The sequence below is a fragment of the Carassius carassius genome, chromosome 14 (assembly GCF_963082965.1).
Source record: "Carassius carassius chromosome 14, fCarCar2.1, whole genome shotgun sequence".
NCBI lineage: Eukaryota > Metazoa > Chordata > Actinopteri > Cypriniformes > Cyprinidae > Carassius > Carassius carassius.
In genome coordinates, this window is record NC_081768.1 from 1,646,217 (window position 1) to 1,671,892 (window position 25,676).

The window sequence follows — 25,676 nt, forward strand, 5'->3', positions numbered from 1 at the left end:
CGTACTTCACGTGTATTTCACGTGTATTTAACGTGTATTTAACACGTTAAATACACGCAGATTTTTTATTTAACATGTTGTTGACGCGTTAAAATTCACGTGAATTTGACCCTCTTTGTCTTCCATAATTTAACGTGTTGTTGACGCGTTAAAATGCACGTGTATTTGACCCTCCTGGCCTTCCATACAGGAGCGCCGCATGCATGTGTCGTCATATCCGGTGTCACAAAGGCTCTAGAATATTACCGTCGCTTCGCGTTCATTCTACTGTGTGTGTATTTAAGCGCATGTCCTGCTGCTGGCGCTCTTTCAGTCTGTCATGACTTCACAAAACATATCTACATTAACGTCATGTATGCATAACCCCTGAACGAGTGCTGTACGCGTCTACAAGAGCGTTATATTACATATCAACAGGTGAGAAAAGCGTGTTTTATGACGGGCTAACGTTAACCCTGATGGGTGTGGGTGCAGAAATGTAGCGGTGTTCAAATCAACTAATAATATATATATTTGGGACAGACGTTTGTGTATGTTTGTAGTCTTATTGAAGTCACAAATTCGTGCACAATAGTAGTCAGGTGTGGTTAATTTTATTTGGAAAGGCTATCATTTAAACCTCACGTGAATCACATGATTTTTAGAATTCGATACAGTGTTGCATTTGTTGTTGTTTGGTATAAAACAGTTACATTTATCTGTGAGCACTTAAAGCTGTAGCACCCGTTTTATTGCATCCATTGATAGTGTTTGACTGTAAGCTGTGATGTGCAATAAATGTTAATGTACACACCTCCCTCAAACTGAAATTTCTAGAAAGATTTCTGGAGAATTTTCTTTTCAAGGCGGGACTAACTTGCACGCTTTCAATTTGATCTATTTAAACAGTGGCACCCATTGACAACTGTGACGGCAGCTATACTATTATTAGGCTTCTTGTTAGATTGTAACATACTAGTGATTGCATGCATCAGTCAGGTAATGGTACATGACAGGGATATGAGTTTAATTGCTTCCAGGGTATGTGGTTTAGTGTAGTAAATAAAGTATTTGGTGGCAGTATAACATTTGGGACTCATAATTCATAATATATAATATAATTAGGTACATTTTGGTACTTTCATGCAACTATAGAAGCTTGTTTCTATCAAGGACCAAAAAAAAGTAATTGTGGCTGTTTATCTTACAGTTAATAATTTTTTTTCTCAACATTTCAATTTTATATCATAAATCTTTTGACGCAGAATAAATGATAATTGCAATTGCAACTATTTTATGTCACTTTATTTATTTTATGTCAATATTTTTATCATTAAATCCCTGTGTGTTCCCGTTTTTTCATACCCAGTATGCATTCTGAATAAAATATATATATGTTTTAGTTATTTTATCTTTATTTATTTTTTCTCTTCACTTGAATCCGAGGTGGTTCTTGTATTTGTTTTTAGTGAATGAAAAACAATAATAGTAACACAAAAATAATAATTAGCATCTAGGTGCTGCTGCATTACAGAATTGGTTTCCACTGACAGGTGTGTGTGTGTGTGTGTGTGTGTGTGTGTGTGTGTGTGTGTGTGCGTGCGTGCATGTGTGTGCTAAGCGGCTGGACCTGTAGGTCTTCACCTGTGGTAGAGAGCGGCCTCACGGCCCGTGGTCATGCTGTGCTGGGGGAATGCCTCGTATGGGCAGCTGGGTTTGGGTGGGATTGATGAAGAGATAGTCCTGGAGCCCAGGAAATGTGAGTTCTTGGAGGGCAAGCGTGTGAGGGATGTGGGATGCGGCAGACGTCATAGTGTCTTTCTGCTGGAGGACGGGACGGTGTACACCTGTGGCTGCAATGACCTGGGACAGCTGGGGCATGACAAAGCACGCAAGAAACCAGGTTAGTCCGGCCACAAACATTAGAATATTTTGACATTATTAATGTAATTACTTGATGATCATAATTATATGATTCACTTCAAATCATTGTGACTGATGTCATCAATCTCTCTTATTTTAAAAAATCTTTAATAAGGTAATATCAAGGTGGTTTCTCGCTAATACACCCACTTTTTATGATCCTGTTGGATTAACCTCGCCCTTTTTGTTCATTTTATGTAAAGTGTGTCTTAAGACAGCATTTCATGCTGACCTACAATTGTCCACTCAGAATAATATATGAATGATTGTTTTATTGAATCAGTTTGGTATTTAAGATCTGAGTAAAGTGTTTAAATGTTTAAATTTGTCCCATTTTTGTCTCAAAGGGTGCATTTAGTTAATGACAAAAAATACTGTTTATTAATATAAAATATTAGTATATATTTTTATATAAAATAACTGCTTTCTATTTGAATATATAGTAAAATGTAATTTATTCCTGTGATCAAAACATTGTTATTCAGTGTCACATGATCTTCAGAAATCATATGCTGATTTGCTGCTCAAGAAACATTTGCCCTTTAATATTTTTGTGGAAAAGGTGATACATTTTTATTTTTCAGGACACTGATGAATAGAAAGTTAAAAACAACATACTTTATTTGAAATAATGAATTTTTGTAGCATTATAAATGTTTTTACCGTCATCTTTGGTCAATTGAATGCATCCTTGATGAAGAAAAAATGTTAATTAAAAGAAAAAGCTGGCCGTTTGAATGCTAGTGCATCACAATCACACAAACTTTCCCTGTTCGAAAACACTGGGTTATTTTAGGTTATATCAATGAAACCGTCTCTACTTCCTCTGAAATCAATCTGATGGATGTTATAACATATTATCATTCCACAGAAACATGTACGGGTCGGTCAGTGTGACATTGACTGCTGTCAGTTCCTTAAATGCAGTGTTGGGGGTAATGCATTACAAGTAACGCGAGTTACGTAATCAGATTACTTTTTTCAAGTAACTAGTAAAGTAACGCATTACTTTTTAATTTACAAGAAAATATCTGAGTTACTTTTTAAAAAAAGTAACGCCAGTTACTTTGTATTCCCATTTTTTGACTGACAAGCCTCCTGTTCCCATATTGGGAGAAATCGGAAGTATGGAGGCGTTGGGTGCGCTGTGTGAATATGATGTTACTGTAGTTCTAGACTAAATGTGAATGTGCATTAATTCATCCCACTCACAAAAAAACAAAAAACAAAACAGATTTAGTATTCATCAAAATTAAAGGCAGGGTAGGTAAAAAAAATGTATAAAAAACTATTTTTCCAAATTTGTTTAAACTTTATTTATATATCAATACATAATTAAAATGTAAGTACTCTGAAAAAGAAAGTATAAAAATCGAGTGACTGTAGACCTCTAACGAATGTTTTAAAGACAGCTCATTATTTCCATTCACTCCACCCCCTCCCTTCTGGGCTCCTTCCAAAGCCTCTACTACGGCTCGCTAAGTAATGTTATGTTAGCTATATTACGCAGCTACGTGTGCTAATGACACATGCTTCATGAAAAAAATATGTATGATCAAAATACAAAAAGAAAGATTTACCTGTCCAGCAGAAATAAAGCCATCAAGGAGTCACTTTTCAGCCCCTTGAGTTCCCTCAGTTCTCGCCATCGCTGGAAAGCCACGCCGATTTTAACTCACGTTTTATTTCTTTGTTTATCCAAAGACTTTTTGTTCATTGCCTTTTTTTGCCTGGTTTGCCTTCACTAACTGCATAGGCTGGTACTGTGAATTTTGCTTGCTGTTTCTCTGCCATTGTTTTGGTATTCCTAGGATCCGTGCCTCTTGAATTCCTCAAATCAAACGTGCACGCGCAAGTGGGCAGGTCATGTGTGGCAAAAGGGTGGTTGCCATGGTTGCGAGAGAGTGACAGTCGCCTAAGCCAATCCTATGTTTCGTCCCGAAATGGAAATAATGAGCTGTGTTTAATAAAGATTAAACGGTCTAGAGTCACTCGATTTTTATACTCTTTTTATCAGAGTACTTACATTTTAATTATGCATTGATATATATAGAAAGTTTAAACAAATTTGGAAGAAAGTTGTTTATACATGTATTACCTACCCTGCCTTTAATCAAAACAGTGAAATGCAAACTCAGAATATGACGCAAACCTGCAATAACTAAATATATTAAATAACACAAATGTATCTATTCCCATTTTATTAACAGTGTCTTTACTGCTGACCTTTAATGATCCAGTTCAACCGTACTAATAATTAAAAAATGACTTTAGATAAACTAACAATTGTGCTTCATTGTTTTTTTTATTGCTGAAGAGTGTTGAACCTTCTTCTCCTGTGTTCTACTGTACAGACTTGAATTTACTTTTCCTTCAGCCTGAGGTTTATTCATTACACTTTTTGGTGTGAAAGGGCTTTTACATTTGCTATAAATAGAACTTCTTACATTAAAAACAATCAAGCCCTGCTCATATTTAAAAGTAACACATTACTTTCCATAAAAAGTAACTAAGTAACGTATTTAGTTACTTTTTTAGGGAGTAACGCAATATTGTAAGGCATTACTTTTAAAAGTAACTTTCCCCAACACTGCTTAAATGTCACATGACCTCTTACTCAATGATCTAGAAGTGTCAAGCACAGACCAATATAAACATCTAGATGGTTTGAAATGGTCCTTTATTTCACAAGCCAAACGATCAAAACATGATATAAAAACAGACAATAGCAAATGCTTAAAAATCAAATAAACTTTGAATAATGAACGTTATTATTCTAAAAATTATTTTTGCTGTAGCAGATGCAACATATTGAAATAATTCACACATATATTGGCCAGTATTTAGTGTAGTGCATCTGTATAATTCACTCAAACGCTGTCATATGTTTACCTCCCTTCTCTAGAACAGGTCATGTCTCTGGATGCTCAGAACATCGTGGCCGTGTCTTGCGGTGAAGCTCATACTCTGGCTCTGAATGATAAAGGACAAGTGTTTGCATGGGGTCGGGGCTCAGATGGGCAGCTCGGCCTTTCAAACATTGAAGATCGTATACGTATACCCAGGTAGGAAAAAAAGAAGAAATCGGCTCCTTTTAATCCCTAGAAGTACTAAATATCTCAGCATCATTGCTTCTTTAATGGGTTTGCCTGTACTGCAAAAAATTTAATAAATAGTTTTACCCTGTATATATTACAAGACAGTCACATTTGTTGAGAAACTTTATTTGGTGTCTATAAGACATACAACACAATTTAATAAAAATCAGCAAGGCTACATTTTCTATTAAAGGGTTAGTTCACCCAGATAGCAAATTTATGTAATTAATAACTCACCCTGATGTCGTTCCAAACCCGTGAGACCTCCGATTATCTTCAGAACACAGTTTAAGATATTTTAGATTTAGTCCGAGAGCTCTCAGTCCCTCCATTGAAGCTGTGTGTACGGTCTACTGTCCATGTCCAGAAAGGTAAGAAAAACATCATCAAAGTAGTCCATGTGACATCAGAGGGTCAGTTAGAATATTTTGAAGCATCGAAAATACATTTTGGTCCAAAAATAGCAAAAACGACAACTTTATGCAGCGTTGTCTTCTCCTCCGTGTCTGTTGTTGTGAGAGAGTTCAAAACAAAGCAGCTGGATATCCGGTTCGCGAACGAATCATTCAGTTCACCAGATCGAACTGAATCGTTTTAAACGGTTCGCATCTCTAATACGCATTAATCCACAAATGACTTAAGCTGGTAACTTGTTTAATGTGGCTGACACTCCCTCTGATTTCAAACAAACCAATATCCCGGAGTAATTCATTTACTCAAACAGTACACTGACTGAACTGCTGTGAAGAGAGAACTGAAGATGAACACCGAGCCAGATAGCGATCAATAGACTGACTCGTTCACGAGTGAAGAACCGGTTGCATCGGTTTTCGGATCACCAGTAGTTCTTTCGGACAGTTTGATTCAATAAACCGTTTGAAGAAAACGGTTCACCGGTTCTTTTGCGCTCGACGTATAATGGTGTCATTGGTGATGATTGCCCTTGATTCAAGCCTTCGGTTTACCTGGGCTCATAACATTAGCACAGAATCAGTTCAGAATCAATCACCAAAAGAATCAGTTCGGTTCAGGCGTCGGTGTGTAGTTCGGTTCGGTTCAGCCGTCTGTGTCAGTCTGCTTCACGCTGAATCACACATGCGCAGTATCATCAGCTCCTCGGTTCACGAATCGTACGCGTCTGACAGAAACGATTCTTGACTCGTGAACGAGTCAATGTTTTGTTCGTTATCTGGCTCGGCTCGGTGTTCATCTTCAGTTCGCTCTTCACAGCAGTTCAGTCAGTGTACTGTTTGAGTGCATGCATCACTCCGGGATATTGGTTTGTTTTAACTCAGAGGGAGTGTCAGCCACATTAAACAAGTTAACAGCTTAAGTCATTTGTGGATTAATGCGTATTGGTGACGCGATCCCTTTAAACCAATTCAGTTCGATTTGGTGAACTGAATGATTCGTTCGCGAACCGGATATCCAGCTGCTTTGTTTTGAACTCTCTCACAACAGACACGGAAGAGAAGACAATACTGAATAAAGTCGTAGTTTTTGCTATTTTTGGACCAAAATGTATTTTCGATGCTTCAGAATATTCTAACCGACCCTCTGATGTCACATGGACTACTTTGATGATGTTTTTCTTACCTTTCTGGACATGGACAGTATACCGTACACACAGCTTCAATGGAGGGACTGAGAGCTCTCGGACTAAATCTAAAATATCTTAAACTGTGTTCAGAAGATAAACGGAGGTTTTACAGGTTTGAAACAACATCAGGGTAAGTTATTAATTACATAAATTTGCTATCTGGGTGAACTAACCCTTTAAGAGGTAATAGAAATTTGTGAATGGAATAGCATACATGAGATCAGAACTAGATTTGTAATGATTTAATAGTTTATTTTATATACTGTATTTTTTTTTACATGATTTGTGTTCATAGAATACAATACTGATGATTTTATTGTTTTATATTTGTCATACTTTAATTAAACTTTTTGTGAACATTGTAATGCATTTTTATTCAAAGATGTTATATTCACGTGTAATACACAAGAATAAAAATCTTCAAATGTGACATGTATTTTCTTATTCAAATATACTTTTTATTTTATATTTTTGCCCTTAATATATTATATATTTTCCTAAATATGCAAAAATGGCCAAAAAAACTGTTGTAAAATATATTAATGTCAATGTCACGATTTGTATATTTTGCCGTGATGCATTTCATTGAGGTTCTCTGTTTACAACATACTTTGCATATATTTAAAGTAAATAAAAATGCTGGATCCGTAACAAAAGCCGCGTGTCAGAGCCACTGTTTCTGTTCTCTCCTCTCAGAACTGTGAAGAGTTTATCAGAGGTTCACATTGCCCAGTTGGCCTGTGGAAACTGCCATTCCCTTGCTTTAGCCAGAGGTATGATTCTGACCGAAACACTAAACATTTCTAAACCTGATTATTGTGCCCTTTTTTCCCCTCACTATGCAATATTATTCTTGCTCAAGGAGGTCAGATATTCTCCTGGGGCCAAAATAAATATGGACAGCTGGGTCTCGGGAACCAGGGAGCCGGCGTCTCCTCCCCACAAGTCATTCAGTCTTTGCAGGGCGTCCCGTTTTCCCAGATTTCCGCAGGGGGCGCTCACAGCTTCGGGCTCACGCTGTCTGGGGCTGTTTTCGGCTGGGGACGAAACAAGTTTGGCCAGCTGGGCCTCAGTGACAATGATGGTAAAACAAACACCTTAGTCATTCATTTGAGTTGTCTCTGGAATAATAATTTTTATGTTGTGATGCGTTGTGTCCCTCAGATCGCTGTTTCCCTGCTCTGCTGAAGACTCTCAGGTCCCAGCGGGTGGTTTACATTAGCTGTGGAGAGGACCACACGGCTGTACTAACGAAGGTATGATGGCTTACTATAATGAACCGTGTAGTTTATGATTACTTATTTAATACTGTATATCGAAACGTATTCAGGTCAGTCAGGTTTTGATGAGGTCAGGATAAATTATGTATATCAATACACAAAGCTGCTTTGCATATATTCATTGTTGATGTTTATAGTATTTCAGCATATTTATGCTTTATAGTGACATTTAACAGATTAGTATTGCACTGTAATATAGTTTAAATCAGACAAGCATTTGAGAAATTATTTATAGTACAATGTGTGCATAATTAGTTTTCTGGAAACTCGTAGTTTGCTAATGGTTTCCTGATGGTTTAATTCTTGATTTTAGTGCCTTATTCTTCACCTTAAGTCTTTTGCAGTTAATAGCTTTTCTTCCCAACCAGTCTTTGTTCTTTGTGACCTTGCTGCCCAGATAAGCATTTGTTGTCCAAAGGTCATGCCATAATTTTGCTAAATTTATAGTATTGCATCTTTCTCATGGCCAATAAATATATTTTTTATTTTTGGTGTGAGTTAAATCTCTCTTTCTGGCACATTTCACCAGTAAAAGAAAACCTGCTTAATAATGATGCACATCTGAGTAGGTGTTTTTCCACATCTAGCCCTCGTTACTGTTATAATTCATATAAACAATAGATTATAAACAAATGAATAGTAGTTATTAAGATTGATGTGGTTTAAAAAGTGTACATTTTTCCAAATTTTGATTTATACATCATCTGAAAGCTGAATAAATAATCTTTTGACTGATGTGTGGTTTGTTAGGATAGAACAATATTTGTCCAAGATATTTAAAGAGCTGGATGATAATATAGTTACAACTTCCAATGAAATAATGTGTTAAATTTGCAAAGAAAAACTAAGTATACTATATGTGTCAATAAATTTGGGTGCACTTATATATTCAACTTAATATGAAGAACTGCGCAATTATCAGTGTTGGGAAGGTTACTTTGGAAATGTAATAGGTTACAGATTACAAGTTACCCTGTTTAAAATGTAATAGTAGTGTAACTTTTTCAATTACTTTATTAAAGTAATGTAACTAATTACTTTTGAGTACTTTTTGATTACTTTTCTAAATTTGTGAAAATTAAAGAATAATAAATAAAAGCATATACATCAACTTAAATACAGTTATCTAATAAGCATGTGACGTATTCTGTCTAATAAACTCCTAAACATTGGTGGTTTTTTAAACTGCTGTCTCTTTGTATATGATGATAGTTTTCTCAAAATAAGTAAAATGCACATGAAGTGACACAGAGCAGTTCTAGAAATTATGTTTATGTGCTCGTGTACTCCTATATTGAGGCAGCAGAGGTTGAAAACACTGCGAGCTTCAGTAGGCCTATGTGTAGTAAATGAAACCATGTCTTTGCCATTAATTTACAGGAGGGGCGGACTGGGAAAAAAATCTGACTGGAAAATTCAAACTCATACAAACAAATTCATGGACAAAACTATTTTTTTGTATGGACCTGACATAAAAAAGGTTTAAATCTTTAATTTGGGGACATGCAAAATAATTAAAAGTTGTCTCCTGAACTGCACCTTCACTTCCATTTTTCTCTTCAGTTTCTTTATTTTGCCCTGTTATCCATCTCTCTCGTGACTTTAATACTCAAGATTGAACAAAACTATACTTTACAATACAATACTACAATATCTTTATAGATAAATCCTAATACTGGACACGAGTCATGTTTTTCCCTTACAAAAATTAACCATGCTTTTATTAGCCTATATAAAAGTAAAATAACCTTGTTTTTTTTTTTTTTTTGCAAATGGATTTGTATTTATTCTTAAATAAATACATTTGTAAAATAATTTTACATTTTTGGTTACCACAGTTAAACAATAGTAACCATTTTCTCTGGATTTATAGTTAAATATTAAATGTTATTTTCGTAAGGGTTGTGTTATTGTCTGTCCGTAGTTCCCCCTAAACCTATAAAAAAAATCTGATTGTTTTTCAGCTAAATTACTACTGTAACATTACAACAGATAATAATGATGTCCTTTATATAGTATTTTGAGTGATGACTGATGAGCAACGTGCTGCTGCTTATTTAAATAAAAAAACAAAGACAAAAAAGCATCTTTACAGATGAAACTGACCTGAAACCCTGAACAGTAGTTCTGCTTCTCTGCTCCAGCTGTCCTCTCTCTCTCTCTCTCTCTCTCTCTCTCTCTCTCTCTCTCTCTCTCTCTCTCTCCTCTCTCTCTCTCTCTCTCTGTCTCTCTCTCTCTCTCTCTCTCTCTCTCTCTCTCTCTCTCTCTCTCTCTCTCTCTGTCTCTCTCTCTCTCTCTCTCTCTCTCTCTCTCTCTCTCTCTCTCTCTCTCTCTCGCGCGCGCGCGCGCGCGCGCGCACGCGAGTCATGACTAACACTTCATGACTTATTAGAGATTTAATTATCAAATGGCGGATTCGCAAATGATCGCTTTAGTACATTCGGCAGTCAATTATACAATGATGATATTAAATAGTGGGGCAAAATCGACTGCCAGGCCGCCGGGAATTGTCCCGGTTCTCCCGGTGTCCAGTCCGCGCCTGATTTCCACAGACACGCAGAATGTGCAGGAGTCATATATTGCATTTTTGGGGCTTAATATTCACAGACACTAGTCCATGTCATGTTTTGATTCAAGTGTACTGACCTACTTTTGATTTAGTCATTTTTATGACTGGATTCTACGAACCAGACTGTGTTTCTGCATCCCGGAAATTATTAGGGCGTATGTCTCAGAATAGCCTAGTCAGTGCAATTTGGGAAAGAAATCAGTTAAATCTGTATGTGGATGTGTGTAAATATTCAAATGTAATCCCCTTTGTAATCGTAAAAAATTTCATAAGTAACTGTAATTTAATTACTCATTTTTTCTTAGTAACTGTAACTAATTACAGTTACAATAATTTTGTAATTAAATTACGTAACGCTGTTACATGTAACTAGTTACTCCCCAACACTGGCAATAATATAGTTACATTTGCAGTGAAATAGAAATGCAATAAATATCACTTTACATGATTATACTGTTTGTGTGTGAATACAATTAGACATGCTGGTATATACAATTTAGTGACTAATTTTAAGAAATCAGGTGGTTGGGATTTGCTCTATAGTATACACGGGTTTAGCTTCGCATGATTAGTAATTTATTATTTTTTTGTAGGAGGGAGGTGTGTTTACATTTGGAGCTGGAGGTTATGGTCAGCTGGGACACAACAGCACAAACCATGAGGTGAACCCTAGGAAGGTGTTTGAACTCATGGGGAATGTGGTTGCACAGATAGCTTGTGGTAGGTAAGTATCAAAGCATCCATAATGAGTGATTCATTTTATGTCGGTCTTAGTTTTCTTATATTTCTCATGAAAAACATGAATTGCTTTCGTTTTCACCTGCATGTAAGGCAGCACACTTTGGCGTTCATCCCCTCATCGGGAAAGATTGACTCGTTTGGTCTCGGTGGTAACGGACAGCTAGGAACCCGCTCGACCTGCAATAGGATAAGCCCTGCCCCTGTGAAGGGCTGCTGGCAAGCACATACTGATCCTGTGCCTGTGGAAGGAGGTGGGTTGTCTACATGAAGTTTTTCAGCAGAATTAATTTCTCTGACAGCTATCCTTCTCAGTGTTTCTCAAATGCATGCAATGTATTGACTTTGCTCTTAATGCTCGCGGCTTTGCTCCATGCATGTCAGTAAATCAAATAACTCTAGATTAGGGCTGTAGCTATCGAATATTTTAGTAATCGAGTATTCTACCAAAAATTCCATCGATTAATCGGATAAAATGTGTTTTTGCTTAATTAGAGTGCAATATTAATTATGCAAGAGAAAATAAGACTCCTGGGTCTCTTAAAATGAACAACTAAGTTTCCTTTTTTAGAAAAAAAATATTTTGACTTTTTAAATGCATAGAATGCAATGTATACATCAAAAATAAACATTTAATTATTACCCATTGTTTCTCTGTCTGTACTTGTACTGTGAACAATGACAATAAAGTTGACAGATGAATTAAGTGCATTTAAGTGTCATTCAGTTGGGGTTTTAAATAAAGCATTTTCTGAGATCCACATTAAACACATAAAACATTAATTTAATTTATTTTTTGATTATTGAAAATTAAGCAAACTTAACTTTTTGGTAAACAAAGGGGTTTTAATATTAAAAATAAAACATGGAAGAAATGTTGTGTGATTTAAACCTTAAAAAAAAAAATAATGTTTTATTTTATTTTAGTAGTAGGCTATATACATTCTGCTGAACAATAGTAACACAGGACTTTTATTTTGACGGGTTGACGTACCTTTGCAGTTCTGTGTATGTGATGTGACGCTAGTTTTACTCAAATCAAACGGTCAAATGCTCATGAAGTGACTGTCAGAGCAGTTCTGGAGATGTTGTTCATGTGTTCACGTCCTTATAGTGCAGTGTTGCCAGACGTACGATAATTATCGTATTTGTACGATAATTTTTACCTCTGTACGATGTACGATCAATAATGAAAAAAATCCCGTAATGTACGATAATTCCAGAATTTTATGAAAATTTAAATGATAGTAGTTGCAGTCATAGGGCTTCTTTACTCATAAACGAAATCGGCTCATTACAGACACTCTAAATGCGTTCGTGTGCACCTGAGGGTGTGTTAAGAATGCAGTTGAGTGCCCTGCTTTAAAGCCAACGAGCACTAGTTGCGGTCCATGACAGCAAGAACCCCTTCAACATCTGGTAACACGCAGGATTCCGATGACAGCGGCTCAGATGTGGAGTTAACTGCACCACGCAGCAACAGCTAAATTCCTTCTTCACTGGACGCGACAAAGCAAGTGTTAAAAATCATTTAAATATGTTTTAATATGCGCCGCGAAGCAGACAGTCACTGAAAATAATGGGATAGTATTTTGTCTCACTGCTTCCGTCCAACAATACGCCTTGTTATCTATTGTGGTAATTTGCGGGTAGTGTCAAAATGCTGTTGGTTTAGAATAGATAAATAACCCTTTTGACTCGTGTACGATAATTTTCTTCCAAATACGATAATTTTGAACTTCTGGTACGATACTTGGACATTTCCAATCTGGCAACACTGTTATAGTGAGACAGCAGACGCTGAAATCACCGGAGCGTCACGCACAGTTCTGTGCGTGTGATAAAAAGGAAGACGCGCTTTTGCTCCATTCATTAACAGAGACACGCAGAACATGCAGGATTCATATTTAAATAGACTGTTCAGGCTTAATATTTACAGATATTAGTCCATATCGTGATTTGATGTAAGTGCAATGACCTATTTTTGATTGATTCAAAATTTGGCAAATTCCGTGCCATTCCGCGTTAAACTGTAAATTCTGTTTTTATGACTGGATTCCGCGATTCCTTCCGCGTTTTCTGCATCGCGGAAATCATAGGGCCCTAGTTGTGGTATGCCAGCTCTATTTTGTAAAGGACACATGCCACGACGTTCTCTTTATGTTTTCCCGCGCCCTCAAATCAAAACACTGCTGACTCCTTGCAGTATGAGATCTCAGAGTCAGCGCTTGTGTTTTCTTCCGCTTTGTGGGTGACGTAAACGCGTTGTGTCACGTAAAAAAAATTATTGCGAAAGAACCTGACGTGAGATTTAAAATAAATTAAAAGAGGCTTCGAGGCAGAGGAATTTGCCTCGATCATTGTTTGTAATCGAGTTACTCGAGGAATCGTTTCAGCCCTACTTTAGATCACTCAGAGTTGAGTTGCACTTCAGTATTATACATGAGCTCTTTTGTTTACTCATCGGTGTCTCAGTGTGTATACTGTTAATCAATGTACTGATTCATGGAGCTGATTGAGACTCGCGCTGGGAAAACAATGTTTCAGATTTGTCTATTTCAGAGGCAGAGCAGAGTTTCTGTGTGAAGAGGATTTACGCTGGTGGAGACCAGAGCTTTGCTCACTACGTTTTACCTCAGGTATGAGGAGCAGAGGTCAAGGGTCAAACTAAAGGATATATGTATGAATTATATTAATGAATAAGATATTATGAATTATTATCATTATTATTTTTATTATAATTTTACTATTGTATATGATTTTTAAACTACAAGTAAAAATGTTTGGACAAGGCCCGATCTATTATGATTTATCATAAGATGAAAAGTGCTATAAATGATGCTGTTATTGGTTACCATTATTTCCCTGCGGCCCACACAGCTTTTGTTACATTAGAAAATTCGAGAAAATAATTGCATTTCAAAATATGTTTTATAAACAATACATTTTTCAGAGCAGCATGTACTGATGAGTCATGTGCATTAAGACCAGGGACATTTAATTAGAAAGAAAGTGAGGTCCGCTTTAATTTAATGTTGTCTTTCAATCATGTTTGCAGTGAAAGAAGGACCAAAGTGTGAACATTGAACAACTGATTTACAATATCTAATGAGTTGCTTATATTTACAATAATATATATGTGATGGTACCAGAATTGAACAGGAAAAACTGTCTAGTTTGTATATATTTTATGATATTATATGGTAAAAGGACAATGCACAGATATTGCATTTGTCTGGATGAATTATTTCCAGTCAGCCCAAATCCTGTTTTACAAAGTAACATAACAGATCATCCTCCAAAACTATGAAATGTATTTAAAAAATGTGCCTTATGTGTTAGTTTGTAGCGATTAGCCACTCGCTGATGTTCCTGTTTTGTATTCCTATAGGACGACAGCCCTCCAGTTGACCTGAGGATAACCAGACCTGATGGACAGATATATACGCTCAGTGATGACCTCATCCAGAAATGGCTCAATCACAGCCATGGGAGACTATCACCAGAAATCACCAAGTACTGCTTTTTACATTCATTATTAAATAATGAATGTCTGACATAACAAAGTGTAACCTAAATTCAAATCAAAGAACGTGATGAAACAGTCTATCATATTGATAATGTGTTTTATGTCTCTTGTAGTGAGATTGATCTTGTGTTCTCTTCAGCAAGTTGTCTCAATGGGAGCTTTCTGTCTGGAAGGTAGCTTTTATGCATTTAATGCATTATATTACTCTGTGTAAACCTTAAATAGCTGATGATCTTTTCTCTAATTAGTGTGTTGTTCTGCAGTAATCCAGATCACTACAGCACTAACAGTAAGTGCTCAGGTGTAGACATTAACACGGCTCGCCTGCTCTACCACAGACTCGTCCAACCTGATTACCCACAAATCTCACAAATTGTGAGTTGCTTATTTTTTGACAATTTGAAGACATAAGATAACTTTTAAAGAGTAGCTTCTCAAAAAATGTGTATTTGCTGAAAATGTACTCTCTCTCAGATCATCCAAGATCAGGATGAGTTTGTTTCTTCGTCAGATTTGGAGAAATGTAGCATTGCATCAGTGTCTCATCAACGGATGCTCTGCAGTGAATGGGTGCCGTCAGAATGAGAGTCCAAACAGCTGATAATAACATCACAATAATAATCCACAGCACTCCAGTCCATCAGTTAACATCTGGAGAAGACAAAAGCTGCATGTTTGTAAGAAACAAGTCCATCTTTAAGACCTTTGCTTCTGGCCAAAACATGAGTCCATAATCCATAATAATACTTCCTCTAGTGAAAATGTCCATCTCCTGTTGTCCTCCCACATGAAAATCCAGCCACATATTGGAGCTGTTTCGGACTATTTTATCTTGTAAACTGCGCTTGATCTGTGCAGATTTCTCTCCTGATTCAAATCGGATGACTTTCACTGAAGAAAGCAATATTATGGATAGAGGACTCTTATTTTAGCCAGAAACAGTGGTTCAAAGTTAAAAACATCTTAATGCTGGATTAGTTTCAGCTTCTGTCTTCTCCGGATGTTAACTGATGGACTGGAGTGCTGTGGATTATTATTGTGATGTTTTTATCAGACTCTCATTCTGACGGCACCCATTCACTGCAGAGCATCCGTTGATAAGACACTGATGCAATGCTACATTTCTCCAAATCTGATGAAGAAGCAAACCGTTTGATGACTTAAGAGTGAGTAAATATTCGTCACACTTTCATTATTGGTTGTATTGCTAAATGATCAATGCATGGTTAATCCTAATACAGGTAGCTGCTAGTTTGGAGAAGAATCTCCTCCCCAGATTGAGCAGTTCTCCTCCAGACATTGAGGCTTTGAGACTGTACCTCACGCTGCCAGAGTGTCCGCTCCTCAGTAACCCCAACAACTTCACAACCCTCACTATTCCCTTCGCCAAGGCCGTCGTAAGCCTGAAGGACGCCCCCCTCAAAGTGCTCGGTATGTCCCGTCTTCCATGAGAGGACTTCTGTTTGTTCGGCTTCATTATAGCACCAAACTAAATTTCGGTTGGCCAAAAACAGCTTTTTTTTTTTATTTTTTTTTTTATATAACCAATCTTGTCCTGTATCATACATTTGCTGAGCTCAGAAAGGCTATATATAAAGTGAAGCATTTTTAGGATTACGTTCTTTATTAATAGAGGACGCAAATATAATTCACAGACTTCTTTAAGACTTCTTCTCCTGCCTAGGAACATTTCCAGACCAGCTGGATCTATACATTCTAGGCTGGTTTTGTTTTTTAAAGTGAAAAAACTGCATGCATGTACACAATGGCCACATTTAACTATTGCTTAGTGCACGGTCAATGGTCAACTTCTTCTAGGTATTTCTGAAGTATTTCATTACTACACTTTTTCTGCATTGTGACACATTCATGCCAAATATGCACATTTTCTTCCCCAAATTTTCATGCAAATAATGCATGCTTGTAAAACCACCCAAACCTTAGACTTCAACATTTTACAGCTACTTCAAACTTTCAGGCTAGCTTGTGGTTAAAATCTATGGACTGCACATTTCACATTAATTGTGACATTTTCAACTAATCGTTATTATTTTTGTGTGTTTTTAAGGAAACTGGTGGTCAAAGTTTGAGCCAGCGGTCTTCCAGAGGTTGGTGGAGCTGTACAAGGAGGTGGTGGTGTATCTACTGCGGATGCAGAAACTGGGAATTCCTCTTTCTGAACAGAGGATCTTCACCTGCTTCCTGCACACCTCACTCAAATTCCTGGAGATCCTCCACTCGGTGAGCACCAGTTTGTAAAGGTAGACCCTAGCTGTTCCCAATTTACATAACATCCGTCCTAAATACTTAAATTAGATTTAGTGTGTCCCAAATCATAGTGCATTGATAGAGTATGGCGTCATATACTATATACTGAATACATGAATAATTATGTCGCATAAATTTGTGAATTGAAACACATCCTGTCTTTCGAAATTGAAAATTCTGCAATATTGCTTCACATTTATGCAGACGCTTTTATCCGAAGCCATTTGTCAAAGAACCAGAGATAGTCATAATGCACAATTGCAGCTATATTATGCAATTTATTTTTGATTATTTGCTAATATCATTCTGATTTTGGTGCTGCAGGTTAATGAGCGTGCTGGCCAGATCATCCAGTATGATAAGTTTTATATTCACGAGCTGGATGAGCTCATTGACGTCAGGAATGATTATGTCACCTGGTTTCAGCAGCAGATGTTCTCTGTGGTGAGTTTTCTGCATTGCTCAAAGGTAATCATTATACACTTCTGAATTTTATGATAATTTCCAGGTTGCTTAACTATAGGGCTGCAACTAACGATTATTTTGATAATCGATTAATCTGTCGATTATTTTTTCGATTAATCGGTTTATGTACTTATATTTTAGTTTTTTCCATTTTTTCCCCAAGTAAATTATTAATAAATGGTCTTTATCATAGATAGATTTAAGAGATTTTAACCATTTTGCACTGTCATATCCTAATCAAAAATATACCTGGAGTTGTTTTATTGTGTTAGTAATCCTTTGTCGAACTCTTCTGCAATCAGAACACTGACTCATACTCTCCTAAAGTAGTTTAACATCCTGAACAAAGCTTATTAAGGAATCTTTCAGAACATATTTTCACGAAGAATAAGGATAAAACAGAATAAAATTGCAGTGCATTGTATTTTATTATTTACTGGGAAACAGCTTTATAGCTTATGCTGTGAAACTGTAAACAATCCTTCGAATAAAGTGCCAGTGGCATGAAACCTGAATGGAACTCACAATTTAAAGTAAAATCCATCAGAAGGTTGTCCAGAAAAAAAAATAGGACACACACAAAAAACCTGCTGTGTGAAAAAGAGCAGTGAATACTTAGAAAAAAGTGCATTTCAAATATCTTTAAACATTTACCTCTCTCATTCAGTCATAATTAGGCTGCACGACTGAATTTTGAACTGTTAAACGACAAACTAATCACAGAACATGTTTGTAAAGCTTTAAATATTAACTGTTAAAAAGCAATGTTATCAGCTTTTACGACTAAACATTTGCAAACAACATTGTACTGGAGAATCTGCACAAATAAAAGTCTTAGGGGCCGTTCACATATCGCGCCTAAAACGCTAGGCGCACCCATAGACTGTGCGCACCGCTTTCTCCTCCTTTCCAAAGCGCTCGCGCAGAAGCGCCCCTGAGGCTTCTGCCTTTGCTAAGCAACCATGACGTGCTCTCTCCTTGAAGACGCGGAAATTTCAGCAAAGGATAAATGGATTTGCAGCTCAAAAAATGTGCTACTAAAATCTGCTACTAAATTTATTTCAAAATGGAAATCCATATACAGCTATGATCAGCTGTTCCTTTCATCTTGACTGAGCTTTTAACGTTGTTACGGGAAAGGATGAAGCTGATTGGTTAGTTCTTGTCACATGACCCGCGGTGCGGTTGCGGCATTCGGAAAAGTTTAAATGTTTTTAACTCGATGCGGTGCGGTGTTGGAAATAACGAACTTGAGCGCGCAAAAGACGCGATATGTGAACGTCCCCTTAAACAGTTCAGTAGTGCAGAGTTTACAGGTTACTCTTCTTTTTTTAAAGGCTCAATGTAAAGTACTTCCAAATCACGCTGAATGCTGCAGACATCATGTCTATGGCTGCAGAGACGCTGTTCAGGAAGCACGTGACATAAAACAAGGCCAGCTATTGGCTATTCGCTACTTCTCCTGTTGTACTGGCTGAGTTAAACCTCCGGTGGCTCATTACTGCCACACTTTGGTCACCGCAGATTTGAAATATGCACGAAATGAGCCGCTTACGGCAAATAAAAGTTATTTAGCAACGAATCGATGACTAAATTAGTTGACAACTATTTTAATAATCGATTTTAATCGATTAAATCGATTCGTTGTTTCAGCTCTACTTAACTATAATTTATTATGTATACAAGGATTTTGCACTTCAATATGTTTACTTCTGTTTAGTTATCTGCATTTTGGTTAGATGATGAATCATCTGAAGCACATTTAAGATAATAAATAAGCAACTTAAATTCCAGTTAATAGAGTAGTCGTAATGCTGTGGACAGACATACAGTAACATCCTCACATTCTCCTTTGTTTTGTGCAGGTCATGGACTCTCAGGTGACCATGTGCAAATACCCATTTGTTTTTGACGCTCAGGCAAAGACGGCGCTGCTTCAGACTGATGCTGTGATCCAGATGCAGGTGACCGATGTTTCTCATCTGATGATTTGACATCATGTTACACTGCAGTGAGCTGACGCTGCTGTTTTATGATCAGATGGCGGTGGATCAGGCTCAGAGACAGAACTTACACTCTCTGTTTCTGTCCGGTGGAGGAGTGGAGTCAGTAAACCCCTGCCTCATCCTCATCGTACGCCGAGAAAACGTGGTCGGGGACTCCATGGAGGTGCTGAGGAAGTCCAAAAACGTTGATTACAAGAAGCCACTGAAGGTAAATGAGTTGGTGTCATCTGTTCGTCTTTAGTGGTGCTTTGGCGGTTTGTAATCGTGTTTTTCTGCAGGTGATCTTCGTTGGAGAGGAGGCCGTGGACGCCGGCGGCGTGAGAAAAGAGTTCTTCCTGCTCATCATGAAAGAACTCTTGGACCCTAAATACGGGATGTTCAGATTCTACGAGGAGTCCAGACTCATCTGGTTCGCTCACAAGGTACGGTTCAAAAAGCACGAATGCCCACACTCCGTATAAAAATCTAAAGTCTTTTAGGACCCAACGAAATTGGTTTTTTTTTTTTCTTAAATTTCTTTTCTTTTTTTTTTTTCAATGATTAAGTTAAATGTTAGCAATCACTAAAAAAACCCAATGGCAATTCATTGAAAACTATTTAACATCGATTTACTGAAAGTTTCAAAAATAAATTAAATTTTTAGTTCCCTATGAAATACTTTTTGTGTAGAATTTTTACCAAATTCTGTTTTTTGTTTTCATTTCTCTGAATTGCATTTGATCAAAATCAAAAACATGTCTAATCATTTGAATTCATTTTTTTTTTTTTTTTTTACAATAATATAAGTTTAATTTTAAGAATTTCTGTGTGGTTTATGTTAAGCCATAAAACATTAAGAATTTAACTAATCTTTTAGCTGAATGCCAATTAAACAAACCCTTTCAATTTTCGGCAAACACAATGTAATGCATTGATCGAAAAACAAGTTGCTTGACAAAATGACAATATTGTAACAAATACATACTGTATGATGTAATGTGTATATACTTCCCTCCCTCACAAGGTATATCAGATATGCTACTGATGTCAGATATGCTTTATACTGCAGACGTTTGAAGACATTGATCTGTTCCATCTGATCGGTGTGGTCTGTGGATTGGCCATCTATAACCTCACTATAGTGGAGCTGAACTTCCCGCTAGCGCTGTACAAGAAACTCCTGAAGAAAACTCCCGCACTAGAGGACCTGAAGGAGCTCATGCCTGACATAGGAAGGTGGGTTTGTTGAGACTTTGATTTACTGTTGTGCATAATATTTCCAGAGCATATTATAATTGAGATGCTCGGTGTATTATGACAGCACTGTGACCTAAAACTTTCTTCCCAGTCCATAAACGTCTGACGTTAGACAGAATGATTCGAACACACATCATTCGTTTAGTCAAAACATACAATGATGATTGAAATAATTTGACACATCATAATGCATGTAGTAGATTTTGTACAAGATATTTTTCAGCAACGTTTTGATCATTTAGAGGCTGAATGTGTGCATCAAATACAATACTGTTAGCTTATAGGTTTAAGTAATAATCTTAGATTAGTTCTAGATTAAATCTAGACTCACCTGTTTAGCTGTGCATTTGTTGAATGAGCACTGTGCGATGTCTGAACTGATTGCACTGTATTTGATTATTTTTCTTTCTTTTATGTAAAGCACTTTGAATTACCATTGTGTACGAAATGTGCTATATAAATAAACTTGCCTTGCTTAGTTTAAATGTGACCCTCATCAATGGTTTTCTGTGTCTGGGGATCTTCAGGAGTCTTCAGCAGCTGCTGGATTATACAGAAGATGATCTGGAAGAGGCTTTCTGCCTGAATTTCACAGTAAGAACAAGATGTTTGTACACAATGCCCGTCTTTAAATGTGTGATTCATGAAAAATAGAAAAAAATACATGCATGTGCATGCATTTTTATTTTGTGATGACAGATCACAGAGGAAATTTTTGGCACCACTGAAGTTTTGGAGCTGGTTCCCAACGGGACAGACATCAGCGTCAACAAGTCCAACAGGTATTATATGCATCACTAACTGATCACATATAGTACAGACCAAAAGTTTGGAAACATTACTATTTTTGATGTTTTTGAAAAAGTTTCTTCTGCTCTTCATGTCTTCATTTATTTGATCAAAAATACAGAAAAAACAGTAATATTGTGAAATATTATTACAACTTAAAATAATAGTTTTCTATTTGAATATACTTTTAAAAAATAATTTATTCCTGTGATGCAAAGCTGAATTTTCAGCATCATTCCTCCAGCTTCAGTGTCACATGTAACATCAGTCTATCACATGATCATTTAGAAATCATTCTAATATTCTGATTTATTATGAGTGTTGGAAACAGTTCTGCTGTCTCATATATTTGATCAATAAAAGGTTAAAAAGAACTGCAGTTATTCAAAATAAAAAAAAATTCTAATAATATATTTTCTTTACTATCACTTTTTATCAATTTAACACATCCTTGCTGAATAAAAGTATTGATTTTATTTAGAAAAAAATTACTGACCCCAAATTACTGGCCAGTAGTGTATATTGTTATTACAAAATATTTATATTTTAAAAACATAGCTTCTTTTTATTTTTTTACTTTTTATTCATCAAAGTATCCTAAAAAAGTATCACATGTTCTGAAAAAATATTAAGCAGCAGAACTGTTTCCAACTTTGATAATGAATCATCATATTAGAATGATTTCTAAAGGATCATGTGATAATGATCCTAAAAATTCAGCTTTGCATCACAGAAATAAATGATAATTTAAAGTATAATACATTTAAAAACAATTATTTTAAATTGCAATAATATTTCACAATATTACTGTTTTTTCTGTATTTTTGATCAAATAAATGCAGGCTTGATGAGCAGAAGAAACTTCTTTCAAAAACATTAAAAATAGTAATGTTTCCAAACTTTTGGTCTGTATATATATATATATATATATATGTGTGTGTGTGTGTGTGTGTGTGTGTGTGTGTGTGTGTGTGTGTGTGTGTGTGTTTTCGTATTCGTATTCGTTGCATTGTTTTTTTTATATTATAATCGTGTGATATTATATCAGTGTATCAGACCCTTATGCATATGAACAAACGACAAACATGTGATTGGATAGATATTTTTTTCATTATTATTTTTAGTTAATCATTCATCGTTGACTGTGATAATATTGATTTTTGTAGATAACCAACAATTCATTATTTTTCCCAGTTAGCCTAAAATAGATTTAAAGCTTCAAAAATGGTTTTGTAAATAACACCTCTAGGTATTAACATTTTCTTGTGGTTTTATAGTTATGTTTGATATTTATAGTATAGTTTTAATCATTAAAAATAGTAATGTTTCCAAACTTTTGGTCTGTACTGTATGAACTCCAGTATTTGTGATTTGATTGATATTTTTGCCTAATTAAATGGTTTAATCTATTCAACCTATCCAGGCAGGAGTTTGTCAATGCTTACGTCGATTATATATTCAACACTTCCGTGGCTCCTCAGTTCAGCGCTTTCTACGCGGGATTTCACAAAGTGTGTGGAGGGAAAGTTCTAGAGCTTTTCCAGCCCAGTGAACTGCAGGCCATGGTCATAGGAAACACCAATTATGACTGGAAGGAGTTAGAGAAGGTAAAAATGAACTGTGGAACTAGTGTTTGGAAATGTTTTACTGCTGTAGTTTGTAGACGTTGTAAATGTTCTGCGTGACTGTATTGATTCTCAGAGCACGGAGTATAAGGGCGAGTACTGGGCCGATCACCCCACCATCAAGATGTTCTGGGAAGTGTTTCACGAGCTGCCTTTGGAGAAGAAGAAACAGTTCCTGTGTAAGTGAACCGTCTTTACACTGTGTCCCACACATCTTTCATCTGCGCCGAACAGGGCTTCAGATTTGTCTACAATTGTCCCTCTTTTCAGTGTTCTTGCACTACAGGCAAAATCATTGTGTTTTTCCACACTAGTGGAGAGAAAAACATCCAAAATATATTATTAAGTCTGGTGCACTTATTGGTGGTACTTATTAGCAAACTAGTTTTATTCCTATCTGTATTTTTTTCAACCGTTTTGTGGTTGAATCTATCATTCGGCTGGTTTTATTGTTGCACTTTATCTGTGTGCATCTTTAGATTTTGATTTTACAATACATAAGTGACCCTGGAGCACAAACCAGTCTTATTTTTTATTTTTTTACTATTTTTACACCATCTAAAAGCTAAATAAATAAGATTTACATTGATGTATGGTTTGTTAGGATTGGACATTATTTGCCCGAGATATATTAGAAAAATCTTACAATTTCAAATATGGTGCAAAAAAAACTAAATATTGAGAAAATCACTTTTAAGGTTGTCCAGATGAAGTTCTTTGCAATGCATTTATGTTTTAATATATTTACTGTAGGAAATTTACAAAATATCTTCATGGAACATGATCTTTACTTAATATCCTAATGATTTTTGGCATAAAAGAAAAATGTATAATTTTGACCCATACAATGTATTTTTGGCTATTGCTACAAATATACCCAGAGACTCAAGGTCACATTAGTTTAGTGTGATCTCAAAATAAGTTGTATTTTTTTTTCTCCACTTCAGTAACACTGACGTTTCATTGATGTCTATATTCAGAAATTTTCATCTGATTTCCATTATTGCACTTTGCATCTATTTCTGCCTGTAAATCTTGATTACAGAGCATATCTTTAAAGGCTGTTTTATCCTCCACTTCAGTAACATTTAAATACACTAAACATAAAAATGTCAAATTTGTATTTAGGTTTTGTTTATATATCATTCACCTGATTTACAAAACATTTTAATACTGAATAGTGAAATTTTATTTTTTTCTGATTTATGAAGTCATAAAAAAAAGTCGTAAAACCTTAATTCTAACATGTCAACACAATCGAACCAGAACTTTTTAAATGTGGCTTTTCTGGGAATGCATGCAAATTAGTGAATATTCAGTGAGATGTGCAGAAAACTTTTGTCTTCGTGTACTGTGATTTAATCACCTGGGCAAATGATGGTGTTTAATACCTAGCTGTTTCTGAAAGGTCATGTTTTGATGATGTCTTCCTGTCACTTACACTAGTGTTCCTCACGGGCAGCGACCGAATCCCCATCCTGGGCATGAAGAGCCTGGCGTTAGTGATCCAGCCCACCGCTGGAGGAGAGGACTATTTCCCTGTAGCGCACACATGCTTCAACCTGTTGGATCTGCCCAAGTACACTAATAAGGAGACACTCAAAGAGAAACTGCTGCATGCCATCGAACACACCCAGGGCTTTAACCTCGTCTGATGTCAGCGAGCACAAAACCAGCGATCCATGACACACAGGTACCACATGCTTCAGCCTGCAGAGTTCATCGTTAAGGTAGTTTTCAAAATTAGCATTGAAATGTTTATAATGCATCGGAATAATCATCAGTTAACATTTGAATAAAGACACTTATCTGCAAATACAGTGTTACAGTGAGACTGAAATATGTAAGCAGTATTTGTATATCAGAGTTTTGTTACTTACTCAAAGTTTGAGTGATATTTGTGTGCTAGTGAGCATTAAACGACTTCTTTTCTTTTTTGCTTTTGGAGTGGGAGAGGGGAAATAGTTCACCCAAAAATGTAAATTAGCTGAAAATGTGCTCATCCTCAGGTCATCAGAGATCAGGGTGAGTTTGTTTCTTCATCAGGTTTGGAGAGATGCAGCATTGCATCAGTGTCTCATCAACGGATGCTCTGCAGTGAATGGGTGCCGTCAGAACGAGAGTCTGATAAAAACATCACAATAATAATCCACAGCACTCCAGTCCAAGTATTTTTCAGCTAATATTCATTTCTGGGAGAAATACTCCTTTAAACACACACAACACACTACAGTAAGATTCTATTCATTAACATAAGTATCAAAAATGAAAAAACGTAATTTACAGAATTGATTCATTTTTAAATTCACCATAGTGAACAAAAAATAACAAATGTTAATTTATAAATACTCTTGCTCATTATTCATTCAAAATGCATAAACTATGGTTATATTCTATTACTGTTCAAATATGTAAAAAATACACCAAGATTATTAAATGCTATTGTTTATAGTATTAACTAATGTTAGCTTATACAATCTTTTCGTGGTGTTAACAGTAAGACTTGCTTTTTTTATTTCATTTATTTACATAGAATATGATTTTATTCTAAATGACTTGACAAACTAACGC

General features: G+C 36.0%; 1 protein-coding gene across 3 annotated transcripts; it reads left to right on the forward strand.

The window, feature by feature from the left end:
- The first annotated feature begins 230 nt into the window (after window positions 1-230).
- LOC132156684 (probable E3 ubiquitin-protein ligase HERC4) lies at window positions 231-25,676 on the forward strand. 3 transcript variants are annotated; one of them, XM_059565626.1, is made up of 24 exons: window positions 231-417; window positions 1,601-1,882; window positions 4,808-4,967; window positions 7,297-7,373; window positions 7,463-7,684; window positions 7,765-7,856; window positions 11,043-11,173; window positions 11,281-11,441; window positions 13,750-13,826; window positions 14,579-14,703; window positions 14,830-14,889; window positions 14,980-15,091; window positions 15,958-16,147; window positions 16,785-16,957; window positions 17,309-17,452; window positions 19,315-19,413; window positions 19,490-19,663; window positions 19,734-19,877; window positions 20,504-20,670; window positions 21,219-21,285; window positions 21,391-21,473; window positions 22,904-23,087; window positions 23,182-23,284; window positions 24,552-25,676. In XM_059565626.1, the coding sequence occupies exons 2-24, from the start codon at window positions 1,657-1,659 to the stop codon at window positions 24,758-24,760; spliced, it is 3,180 nt and encodes a 1,059-aa protein (XP_059421609.1). In that variant the 5' UTR covers window positions 231-417; window positions 1,601-1,656; the 3' UTR covers window positions 24,761-25,676. The 3 variants fall into 3 exon arrangements, with proteins under 3 accessions (XP_059421609.1, XP_059421611.1, XP_059421610.1); XM_059565628.1 differs by having other exon boundaries at window positions 17,309-17,428; XM_059565627.1 differs by having other exon boundaries at window positions 1,616-1,882.